General features: G+C 37.5%; 1 protein-coding gene across 18 annotated transcripts in view; it reads left to right on the top strand.

Annotated features, from left to right (window-relative positions):
* The window catches only part of CHODL (chondrolectin), a 315,491-nt gene that overhangs the window by 294,632 nt on the left and 7,902 nt on the right, over positions 1 to 12,957 (top strand). For 15 of the 18 annotated variants that reach the window (XM_023529534.1, XM_023529525.1, XM_023529523.1 and 12 more), the window contains 2 exons: positions 10,281 to 10,590; positions 10,737 to 10,894. In XM_023529534.1, coding sequence (XP_023385302.1) covers positions 10,325 to 10,590; positions 10,737 to 10,894 — 424 coding nt within the window. In that variant the 5' untranslated portion in view covers positions 10,281 to 10,324. Of the gene's footprint in view, positions 1 to 1,815; positions 1,925 to 10,278; positions 10,591 to 10,736; positions 10,895 to 12,957 lie in introns of those variants that run through there. The other 3 variants (XM_023529530.1, XM_023529533.1, XM_011358221.1) reach the window with 2 other exon arrangements.

The following is a 12,957-nucleotide window of genomic DNA, read 5'->3' as shown; positions in this document are numbered from 1 at the left end:
AGCATTTATACACACAGTTGTTACTATGTTTCTTTGTCCACACTGGACTGTGAGTCCCTGGACCACAGCCACACCAGTGACACTTTGAAAGGGTTCACAGGGCTGAACAATCCTCCCTTGCCTCGAAAATGTATCTGTTTTTCATTTTCCATTAAAAATCCTAGCAATGCCTGTTTCCTTTGGATGTTTAGCTGTTGGTGAAACTCAGAAACCTTTACCCTCTATAGATTTATTAATTGCCCATGTCCTGATATGAAATTAGTATTTTTCATGGTTATACAAGAAAAAATAAAGTGATAAATGTCTTTATAATTATTTTGGAATTCTATTTTCTTGAGTAGGGTGGGTTTAATAATCTTTAAGGCCTTTCCAAGTACTAAAATTTTATATTCTGTAAGACTTGACCTTCTTTTTTCAAGAAAATAGTCCAACAAATGTTTAGCGTGTACTTGTGAATTAAGAAGACCAAAGACAGGAAGGTGTTACAGGGAAGTGTACTATCCATTACAACCAAAAGATTTTATTTAACAAACCCTGGGGCATTTAAAACAGCATAATGGCAAAAATACCAATTCTACTGAAGTTCATTCATTATGAGAGCATCCTCAAGATTCCTCTCATGGACCAGATACAGATGAAACTCATGAACTTCTCTCTAATGATCCAAGAAACTCTAGCATGGTTGGGTGGATTGTTTTAATAAAGGCTCAGTAAGGTTATGGAAAAATGCCTTTGTTGGTTTTAAAACGAGACTTGCTTCTAATGTAAACCATAGGTCACTGGTGATTGCAAAGAAATGGATACATTTATATCCAGGAAATTCCCAAGTATTCAGAATATTTTGCCTTGATGGTTTTCTCTGGAACTGCAAATACTGAGCTTGAAACCCATTGGGAAAACCTTGCTTCAAATATCTCTTCAATTTATTCCTGTGGCAATTTAGTCAAACAAGCTACTTGGAAGTAATCTATTTGTAGAATCTAGGTGAGGGAAAACCTACCACATTGTATAATTCACTGAGCAAGTTTTGGCTCCCACTCTGCCAATCCATCTTAAATAGTGGCTGATGCCCTGCATCTCGCAGTACATATGATCAAGCAATTTAGCACAAAAAAGAGAAAGGCCCCACAACTTGGCATCCCCGTGGACATTAATCTTGGAGAAAACCAAATGGATCCAACTTTTGCCAGAGTTTAATAGCAAAGCTGTCACATTCTACACAAATGAGTCTCGGGGCCGTTAGCGAATGGAGAGAGGAGACCGGGAGGAGTGGCGTGGAGGAGGTGGAGCTGCTGACTGGACTGTTTTCAAAGTGGCTCCGGTTTTTAGGGGAGGGGCCGGGGTGCTCCGCACAGCGGGAGAGACGAAGTAGTTAAAAATTATTACTTGCATGGGGCTGGAACCTCGGGATGTGGGTATATAAGACCGCGCCCCCAGCGCAGAGATGCTGTTGCTGCTGTGAGCTGCGACCCGGGCGCAAGGGCTCAGCCCCTCATTCGGCGGAGGCCGGGGAGAATTGCAAATCGGGCTGGTGGGGTCCACCCAGAGCTCCTGCTTCACCCCTGGGATAGACACCCCTAAGACCCCCTAACTTCTCTTCCCTCTCCCTGAAAGTGCACCCGCCGAGTCGTGCGCTCCAGTCCAGCACACCCGCGCGCAGCCCCAGCGCGCCCGGCGCCAGGTCCTGCCAAAGGCAATGCGTACGGGGGGTCTGGCGGCTGGGCTTTGGCGGCAGGAGTAGGGTTCGCGAGAAGGCAGGGAGGGCCAGGGGTTCGAGCCCGGGCCGCGCAGCGAGCAGAGGCCACCTTAGCCCCACGCGACACTTGCTGCTGCAGCCGCGCAGCGATGAGCCGCGTGGTCTCACTGCTGCTGGGCGCCGCGCTGCTCTGCGGCCACGGAGTCTTCTGCCGCCGGGTGGTCAGCGGTAAGTCAAAGGGCTGCCTGCCCGCCACGCGGACGAGCCGGGCGGGGACCGTGGAGCGCGTGGGCCAGGGCGGTGCGGGGCAGCTTGTCCTGGGGTGGAGGCTCTCCCGAGCTTTGGGTACCCGTGCCCAGTAGGGGGCCGAGAGGAGGCAGGAGTACTGGATTGCATTCTGCTTTGTTCCCTGCCCCACCAAAACACGCGTAAAAAAGTTTTATTATTTTTTTTGAAAGTATCTGGTACAATAACTGCGAAGCGAGCCCTGCTTCATCATAAGTAGCACAGCGCTTTCCAGGCGTAATTTCCACTTTCTTTGTAAGACGGTTGGCCACAGGGCGGGGCACGGCACCTGCGAGAGGGGTGGGGTACCGCGGAGGCAGAAAAAGTGCAGAGCCGGAGGAGTCGCTGCCGCAAAGAACCCCTGATGGGCTGGCTGGACTTCAGTCCCCGCACCATGTTCTCTCTGAGGATATCTGAGATCAAATCTGCTCTCGGTGGGTCGTTGGCCACCCCTGGGCACGCAGCCTTTGTTCTCAGTAGAACTGACAAAGAACAGGGGACTTGGCCTTTCCTTTGCACACCTCCTTCCAAGTTGGGGACTTCTTAGAAAATGAAGTGGGCTCGAGTTGGGCTGAGGTGTACACGGTGACGACTGCACGTTCGTGCACACAGTAGGTGCCCTATTAGGTCGATGGAGTCATTGCACGGGAAATGGATCAGAATTGGCAAGCTTCCCAGCGTTCGCTTTGATTTTTCTTTTTCTTCTACTTTCACTCTCCGGTTGTTGAGCAATTTATATTTGATTCATTCTTTCTTTCTTTTTGGAAAGGTCTCTTTAAAACCGCGAAGATACTCAAAAGCCTAGGATGCATGAATAGGGCTGTACGTGAAAACTGAGCATAGATAGCTAGACTTATTGAAATCTCTTGTGATGCTAATTAAAGTGTTGCAATAAATATTTGTTGAATGAATATGGGCATGTGTTTTAAGTGCGGAAAGGTTTTTTAATGTAAAAAGCACAAATTTCTTTTAATATTCTGTGCATCTTATAACAGGTGTCACTGGAGGTAGAGATAGATGATAGATGACAGCAACTTAATCAGCAGTGAAGCCAGACCTTTAGAAACTCGCTTATTAAGCTTAATTGTTACTGATTTCCCCTCAGCAATGTGTGATGTTCTACATCTTCAGAATATAATTCTTAAATGTCTAGTTATCGATTACTCTCTATTAACTTTTTGGCCCTTTGAAGACAGTATAATTAAATAAAATGTTATTTGAAAATCCATGCTGCTTACGTTTTTTTTGGGGGGGGAGAAAATTAGATTGTTTATAAAAATGAAAATTTTACAGTATCAAATAAGAATGTTACAGAATCTATAACATTAGCTCCCTTTCTCCCATAATTTAGCTTTGAAGAAAAAGTTCACTCTTTAGACTCATCTGAATGTGTGAATTACATATCTGACTGTCTTTGTATTTGTTGGAATTATTCTTGCAAATTAATGAACAGCAGAGACCAATTTTTGAGCATAAGGTGATTTTTAAACACACAGAAATACTTCTTTGACTTAAATACTATCCTGTTTGTATATTCTTGTTTGTGTGCCTTAAACTTTGCAAGGGAGAAAAAAGACAAATAAAGTAAGCTAGAACTTAAAAATGGTTGGTGAAAGTTTATTCTGTGTTCTATTATTGCATAAATTTTTGCAAACATTTTCCTGTTTTCCTATTAAGTATTTATAGGCATCTCGTAAGTGACATCTGGAAAATTTCTAATTAACTGAACATGATCTATTTGATTTAGCATAAATGATGGTGTTTACTTGATATTAAAACAGTTATGTTTCTCTTATGAATAATTTAATTGTCTTTGGCCATAAAATTCACATTGACATTTAACCATTATAAATTGATTTGCAATTTTATCCTTTGAAGACTAATGTTTAAAAATATGTATTTCAGCCATAATGGCATGAGCACAGAGTGTTTAAAGCTGGACATTTTGGAAGTAGTAGGTCTAATGTTTGCCTGGTCAATGTTAGGTCTTGAGAGGTAAATGAACTTTTTCACACTATTAGGAACCACTTACCAAAATTCTCACGTGTCTGTCGACTGAAACAAGCTCTCTGAGGCCACCGTTAGGAAGATAGAATATATGGAATACCTTTTCTGTTTGTTAAATAGCAATACAACCATTTATAATTTCTGTGTAGTAGACCAAAATAATCATTTACCCCAGGAAAAAAGACAGGAACTCACAAAATAATGCTTCATAGAAATTCTCTTCATCTTCGTACTTTAAAATATTCAATAAGATACTTTCTAATACTTTAAAATACATCACCCTCTTAAAAGTTATGAACATTATTTATAAATGAAGTGAAAATCTTTTAACAAGAAACATTTCAAACAACTTCATCAGAATCTGCTCTGTAAGATTTAATAGCATCTAGCAGTAATAGAAAAGTATTTTTATAGGTTAGTAGCCATGCTTATTTTGAAGCATGAATATGCAATATAAACATAACCATGAAGATAACAATCAGAGAGTATTTAGTGAATTTGTGAGTCTAAGTTGGAAACTACTTTTAAGGTCTTAGACCTGTACAGATTCGTTGCTGAACAGAGATTATGTGGAGAGAATTCCAGTGGGAGCTGTAGTCATTTAATTTTGTGAAGTAACTGGTAGGTAACGATATCTTCTTCAGGACAAAGGTAAGAGGATTTTACTTATGGGAATGTGGATACATATGAAAAAGAAGAGTTCAAAAATTCAGGTCTTTAAGATGAGAGGATATGTTCAAAGAGCACATGGATATTTTTAAACATTTGAAGTGTTTTCAAGTAATGTTTGTTTTTACTCTTTTTATTTTTAGTGTACACATTAGTGATCCCCAGCATGTTTATGCTGCAAAATGGCATTAATTGTATTTTATGGTACCTCCAAATTTCTGCAGAACACTTTACTATACATTAATTTTAACATTAAAATTGGCAAATATTTTACTTAGGAAACAGGATAATTTAGAGATCTCTCTTTTGTCATACAGATGCTGTAGAATATTACAAAATCATGGTAGTGTCCAGTGGCCTATAGATAAATGTAACAGCAAAAAAAATATAAAAACCGTTATCCCAGCTTATGGTACTATTCCATGACATCATCAAAAGCATAAAATGATGACGATGCAGTTTTCAAAGATGCAATTACTTTAAGTATCTCTTGGGCAAGAAAGGAACAAATTAATCTTATTACTAGTCATTTAATAAACCACACATTTATCATAGCCATTAATCTTTAACTGCTGTTTTCCAACATTTTATGGTTTTGTTTTTAGAACTCTTTTTCCTGAGGATGGTAATATCTATTCCGTTAACACTTAAAAACAGGCAGTTTTACATAAAGTAGTGCAGAGCAGAAATCCAGCTGATGTTCTCATTAACAATTTTTACTTCTTACAATGGCCTTCTGTGCTAGGCACTTCACATACAGGGGGATAGATGTACACACCTGCCAGGAGAGATGGTTTCTTTCAAAGTTTTAACAGATTTCTGATTAACATGGCCAGACAACTTGACTAAAGTTATCCTCCTTGTAGTTGTGAAAAAAATCAGTTTGGGCCTTGTTTGTTTTATTTGGAAAATATAATGGCTACATAAAACTATCATTAAGGACATATAGGGTCTGAAAAATCTGAGATCAATGTTCCAATATTAATCCTGAGTCTAAATGTTCAGTAATAGAAAATCCACAATCTGCATAGAGATAAAATCTCAAGGCACAATTCCTTGCATATATTAGCCATCCAAGAATCGCTAATGGATCAGTGCTAATAACTATAACATAGAAAATCTGAATAATGTATATATACATCAGTCCCACTGTTTTTAAAATCTTTCACCTTAGAAAATTATTATATTTTGGACACATATGGAGGCAGCATGAAAATCTGGGTAAACTGATGAACGGTAGAGCCAGACTGCCTGGTTCTAGACCCTGACTTTGTGAATGTGGGCAAATTGTTTAACTTTTCTATGTCTCCCTTTATTTTAAAAGTGGGATGAGAACACGACAGCACAGGGTCGTTGGAAGGCTAAAGGGGTTTGAATACAGTTGTACAGGTCGTGTCATATGCAAGGGTGCATACCAAGAAACTGTGCCTGGAGCTGAGGCCACCTAGAGGAAAATACAGCCTTTTTCTAGTTGAACAGCCTCTATCACCAAGAGAGATCATCTTTTCCTAATTTACCCAAAGGCATGGATTGTGCTAGCAGTGAGGCCCTGCATGTGAAACTATTGATAAATGTCAAGCTGTTATTATTAGCATCATTATTTCTTTAAAACTTATCACCACTCTCACTTTTTAGGTAAGGATACAGGTCAGGAAAGTTTAAGTAATGTCCCCAAAGTACCCACAGTTCAAGTATAGCTATGGGATTCCAGTTCTTACTGATCGAATGCTTGAAATCTTGTCACACATTCACTTGGGTTACCATTTGTATTTAGATTTCAAATTTAAATATTAAGATTTTTTAAGAAAATGTGTCTTAGTCCCTCGTTAGGAAGCTTGTGGGATTTCCTAGCCAGAGAAGTAGAGCTTGCAGCTGCCACCACCATCCATAAAAACTATAGACCCAAGACGATAGTTTTCATTTTATTTACCAATGTCAGAAAAATGATGCCAGCCCAATCTTAATAGTGCACTATGCAGTTAATTGCATTAGAAAATCTCTGTTGCAAAAACAAAGTTTATTATAAGAAAACTTTTTTATTTTTAAATAAGAGAAAATTCCTAAGAAGTTTTGTAATATAGAACACTGAAAGCAGAACTCAAGGTCAATAGCACCTCTTCTTTTGTAGTTCTAAGGTGTTGGCAGTACTATCATAGGCCATGTTACACTGTTTATTATAGTTATCAGCATATTTATCAATGTAACTTTTGGGAGAGTTAGAAAGAATTATGAAAAACAAATTGTTCTGTGGAATTCTGGGAAAATGTTCAAAGTCCAGTCAGTTTGGTTTGGGTTGATCATGAAGATCTTGTTTTGTGCAACTTTCTCTTCGCAACTAAGGGTAGATCATAATTGAACTATAGAATTTACAAAATGTCTTACACATTTTTATTGAAAAAAAATGCAATATGAATTCAATACTTATTTAATGTTGGTAATATATGATTATAATATGGGATATAAGAGACAAGTTATTATATTACTTTCCTAACAGGATTCAACTGTCAGAAAGTTAATAAACATTAACAAAATAAAACCAAATTATAGATCCTTTGTATTCAGGAAGAAAGAAGTAAACTGCTATGCATTTATGAATTTGGCCCCACTTTTATATCATTGCTAAAAGCATTTACAACTCTGCCAATATTTGACTCTACAGGCATTTTCATGACTAAGAAAAAAGGCAAAACCATCTATCGGTCTTGCTGTGACAGGCAAGATGCAAATTTTCTCTAAATAAAAGTTTATCTGGATATTTGTAGCTGTGTGTGAGTGTGAGTGAGTGTGTGTATGAAGCCAATAGGAGTAGCCTCCTAGATAGAAGATCTTTTCTCTCTCTCGTAAATAAATCAACAATCAAAGGATGTTTCTCGTTATAAATGTTAGGTAACATTTAGTAAATTATTGTTAGACAATATCAAGGTAATTTTTGTGTAATAAAAACTGTTACACGGTTATCTGAATATTTATCTGAATATTTAGGGATAGTAGAATAGTAGAACGGAAGATTAGATGTAGTAGATGGAAGTAGATGTAATAGATGGAAGATTAGAATTCCTATATTTCAAAATAGTCAATGAACGATTTTATCCAAATATATTATTTTAAAGTAGAAGGAAAGGAAATTCTCTCTGGGATCTCATAGGATGAGGAGGGAGGTAATCGTAATGGTTCTCTAGGAAAATTGGCCTTTACAGAAGTGGGAAAAGTTGCTTCCAGAAGATCCATATTATTGAAACTTTGGGAATTAGGGCAACATTTGTTTCCCAGCTGTTGGCGTTCCACTGCGATTATAGCCAAATGCGATTAGCTGAAATGACAGTGAGCAGCAATTCAGTAGCTTCCTCTTGCTGGTTTTGCTGCAAGTAGGACCAAATTTGCACAATAAAGTGGAAATAAGTAGTGAAATACAATGGAATGTAAAGAAATTCACAGAGTCAGCTTTAATTGAATATATATGTATGTGTATATATATATATAAAACTGCAGTGTATCTATAATTTTCTGAAAACTGCCTTGCAAGCTGAACTGCTAGGGACTTTTCAGTTCAAAATCTATGGCTGCAACTGATGTTCAAACAATACACTTTGGAGTTGATATCTCTCTGTTCTTGGTAAGTGACCACTGTCCTGATCCTTTGAGAGGCCCCCTGCGATGCAACCACCACAGTTTCCACCCCCTCCCCCAGGACCCCTGGGCCACTCCAACATCTACAGCCACTGTGAGCATCAAGGCTAGCTGTTGTCCAGGGCCTATGCAGTATTTGCTCTTAATTATTTTACATATAATCCTTTGTGGATTTTTCTTTTATTATTATTATTTCTCTACAGACTAACATTAATCTACAGATTAAACTTTCCAGTACCTAAGAGTGGTATTAGGAATTCCTCATGACACTTAGAGCTCTCATGCGTTTAATTAGAAGTGCTATATTAATTTTATAAACAAGTTAGTTCTCATCATCATTTGTGTATCCTAACCCTAAATAATAAATCTGTGTTACATTTATTTTTTACTTTATCAAAGATAATGAACATAGACTTTTAGCATATAAATAATACCTATGTATCCTCTGAATTGTGCTGACTTTTTTACATAAATAATTTTTGCTCATTAAAACTTCTGGCTAATTTTTTTTTTTTATTTTGGCTTTTTGACATTTAGCAAAACAATCTTGTTGGACAAGTTTAATATTTTAAAAATGGAATCAAATCCAAGTCTGAGAGTTCTTGGAGTAAAGAACTAAACAAATTGAAATCGCAAGGGAATGCAGTTAAGAGATATTTTGAGACTTAGAAATATGTAGAGGATGTAGAAGATGAAAATGGAAACAGAACTTGATTTTAAAATGTAGACATAAACATCACTAGGCTTAATGGCATTGTTAGACTATTACCAGAAACAACAATTTTAAATAAGGAAGTCATCACAAAACCTAATAATAAATTAAGAGAAATTAAAAAAAAATAATTGTATTAGAATCAACCAATGGGATTTCCATAATCATCTCTCACGGAATGTTTATTTCAGACTGATTTGTCCATTTGAAATTTCTTTAATTCCAGTTTCCTGTGGTCATTCATACTAGATTGTTATTTTTTATTAATAATTGGTTGAGACAGTCTGTTAATTTGTTCATATTATTCAGGGTGTTGCTCTTGGGTCTAGATCAGTTAATGAGACAGAGAGGACAACTAGCTATCTTGCTTGCATGGCTGGACCTGCCATTCTATTCGTTGGCTATTCTCAGCTTGTGTCAAGTTATTGAGTGCCTATCACTCAAACACTGTTGTGAGGTTAATAGCCTTCTGCTGATTTCTGCTCCCTCCTGCATGACTGTCATCACAGGTCATTAATTGCTGATTCTAGAGGAGAATGGGTATGATACCAACACTGGCTCAGTGTGATGTACTGTAATTAAGAGTACAGAGATTGAATGCTTTAATTTTTAGCCAGTATTTTAGGTATAATACCACGCCCAGCCCTCCACTACTGACAAGTTTTCTTGATTGGCTATAAAATTAAATACATAGTGAAAATAAGCCTTTAATCTCAACGAGAATAATCTTCATGCAGATGAATCGTAAGAAAACAGTTAATTTCTTAGGCTAAAGCAATTTATCTTAATTTTATGTAAAAATAGTAAGATAGTCTGTTTTCCAAGGCGAAACCTAAGCTGAAATCAGAGATCGATTAGTGGAGGCCATGGACAGCAGGTTGGAAATAAGGAATAGTGACAGAGGATTCATGGCAGTTTTAAAAGTTGACAGCAGAGATGAGAAGTGAACCAAAGAAGCTAATGAAAAACAAAACAAAACAGCATGACCATGCAGAAGATTGCCTCTGTAATCTTGGCATATGTGTTTGGTGGTAAAAGCAGGAGGGTGTAAACAATAGAACAGTAGGAATTTCATTGCTGATAGAGTTAGCTAAATCTTATACTCTGTCATGATCCGATATGTTCATGCACGTTTGTAGTTATGTCACTAAGTAATCAGGAAAATTCATTCTGTTTAATATACGTGTAGGGGTATGCGAAATTAAATTTTGAGAGTTCTTTTAATCAAACTTTTTGTTTTGTTGCCTATGTATTTACGTCTTCACCTTTTTTTTTTTTTTTCAGGCCAAAAAGTGTGTTTTGCTGACTTCCAGCACCCCTGCTACAAAATGGCCTACTTCCACGAACTGTCCAGTCGAGTGAGCTTTCAAGAGGCACGTCTGGCTTGCGAGAGTGAGGGCGGAGCCCTTCTCACCCTTGAGAATGAAGCAGAACAGAAGTTAATAGAAAGCATGTTGCAAAACCTGACAAAACCAGGAACAGGGATTTCTGATGGTGATTTCTGGATAGGGCTTTGGAGAAGTGGAGAGGGGCAAGCATCTGGTGCCTGCCCAGACCTCTACCAGTGGTCTGATGGAAGCGGTTCCCAGTACCGGTGAGTAGGGTCCTGGAGAGTCGAATATGCTATGGAGAACTCGAAAGGGCAAAAGGAGATTTCTGTTACCTGGAGAGGATGGCAGAGCAGAAGGGGTAAAATCACATAGATCACCTATAAGTGTTCCTGCTGCTCTATATTTGCAGAAACTGGTATACGGATGAACCTTCCTGTGGAAGTGAAAAGTGCGTGGTGATGTATCATCAACCAACGGCCAATCCTGGCCTCGGAGGCCCTTACCTTTACCAGTGGAATGATGACAGGTGCAACATGAAGCACAATTACATCTGCAAGTATGAACCAGGTAGAAAGTGTTGTAAGCTGGTACAGCACATTTTATGCACATTTGATTTTAGGTTTTATCTTTAAGATTCACTACCTTTGGCTCTTTTGTTTTTCTGCTATGAAAATTGCATTACTTTGCAGCTTCTCATATCACTCAGTGTACTGAAGCACACCATATGCTCTAGAACAAACTGCCTGATGAGTTAAATAGAACTAAAGCAACTAGAAACTATAGAAACTAGAGTAGCTAGAAATAGAAACTACAGTCACTAGAAATAGAACTAGGGAGTAACAAGAAATGTGGAGAAGTGACTTTAAGGGAAAAGAATAATTTCTAACATTAAGGTCAAATTGTGTTTTTGTAAATAGAATTTATGAAAAAATAAATATCTATTTTTAAATGTTTTAAATAGTATAGAATGTGTGAAGCAGGTACACGTCATCAAGGAACCTATGGATTCACATCCGAGCAACATGTAGTTATCAGGGCAATATTCATAGAACACTGGCTTATCGTTTCATGTCACGATGCTTGTCACGTGCTCTTCAATGAATGTCGAGCGAGTCATAGCTCATTGAACCATAGTGAAAAAAAGAGTAGGGGCATCTGCCATGTTCTTCCTATGATCCTCATTCTTTGAAATACGCTTCCTTAAGCGGCTCGCGTTTGAAGTCTCCAACTTGTTGCCATGTGCAGCAAAGGGGATGATCACGTTGACCTGAACTACACCAGTGTGGTTTCCTGTGGAAATAGTTAATTTGAATTACTTTGAATAAGACAGCTCAAAAGAATTGATGCTTGGCCAAAAGAGACTCATCGAAACGGTGGAAACTCATTTTTAAAAATCATTTAAGAAAGTCAAATTAGATACTTAGGCTTTGGGATTCTTCTGCTGTTTGTCTCCTTCTCAGTGTTTGCAAATGTCATTTTAACTCTTCTGAGAGGCTTGACCTCATGTGTTCATGGAAGGCAATTATAATCAAGTACTGCTTTTTCCATTCTTCTCTTGAAATTACATGATTCCTTTTCTCATAAAACCATAAAGCACAAGGAATTATTTGGATTAGAGTTGCTCTTCTCTCATGTTTATCCTGCTCTTGAGTATATTAGCCAACTTTCTATGTCCCTGGTGAGTTTATTCTTTAAACCTCTAGGTTGCTAAATCCGTCATTACCCTCCTAGAAGCCTTTACAAAGCTTAATCTGTTATACTCTTCTGTTCTTTGTCTTTGTGTTTTTCTTAGAAAAATATGAAGTTGAAATTCTTAGTTTAAATTTGCAACAGTGTGTACTCAAAACTATTAAAGGAAACAAAGTATATTATAGAACCTTCTTAGGACAGTATTGTCTTCTTTGAGCTTTTAGATAAACTATTTGACCCGAAGTACATCTGTTTATTTTATTTATTTGTTTATTTATTTTGCCTTAATAGTTACCCCATTATTTAGGGTGCTGTTAACCCCAGGATCTTCGCGACTTGTTTTGTATTAAATAATCTAGGTTTGTATTATGGAAGAGCATTGCAGACATAAAATTATTTTTTCCTTTATCTTCTGTATTCTACCAAAATTTTCAAATATCTATACTTTGTGAACAAGATTCTTTTATGTATTTATTGTTTTTGAAGCACATGCAGTTTTACAGTTGATCTTAATGTACTTAGATTTTTTTATTCTTTATATTTTACTTTAAGTATTTTCATCTTTATTTTCTTTTTAGTTAACCTTCCTTGAGCTTAGTGTTTTATTTATGAAGGATGTTGATTTGATTAAATTCCTTGTTTATAGCATCAGGGCTCTATTCGTGGTGAGTGGTTAGTTTTTTTTTAGTGGAGAGAGAGTTGGAGAATTAACCAGTGGGGCTAATTAACATTTACAAATTGTAACACTAATTGTTTAGAACTTTATTCTTCAACTACACCAGGACTACTGTGTGATTTGAACTTAGTCATTTCTTTCTGCTCGCATACACCATCACATAGCATGTGTAATGACATCCAGAGTGGTAAAATTTAACCTAGCTGTGCAGAAACTGAATTATTCACTTCCGAGTTTTCTCACTCTCTTCTCCACTGTTTTTTTT

The sequence above is a fragment of the Pteropus vampyrus genome, unplaced genomic scaffold, assembly GCF_000151845.1.
Source record: "Pteropus vampyrus isolate Shadow unplaced genomic scaffold, Pvam_2.0 Scaffold38, whole genome shotgun sequence".
In the NCBI taxonomy this organism is placed as follows: domain Eukaryota; kingdom Metazoa; phylum Chordata; class Mammalia; order Chiroptera; family Pteropodidae; genus Pteropus; species Pteropus vampyrus.
The sequence above is the reverse complement of the archived record's forward strand: the minus strand, read 5'-3'. Positions and strand labels throughout refer to the sequence as shown.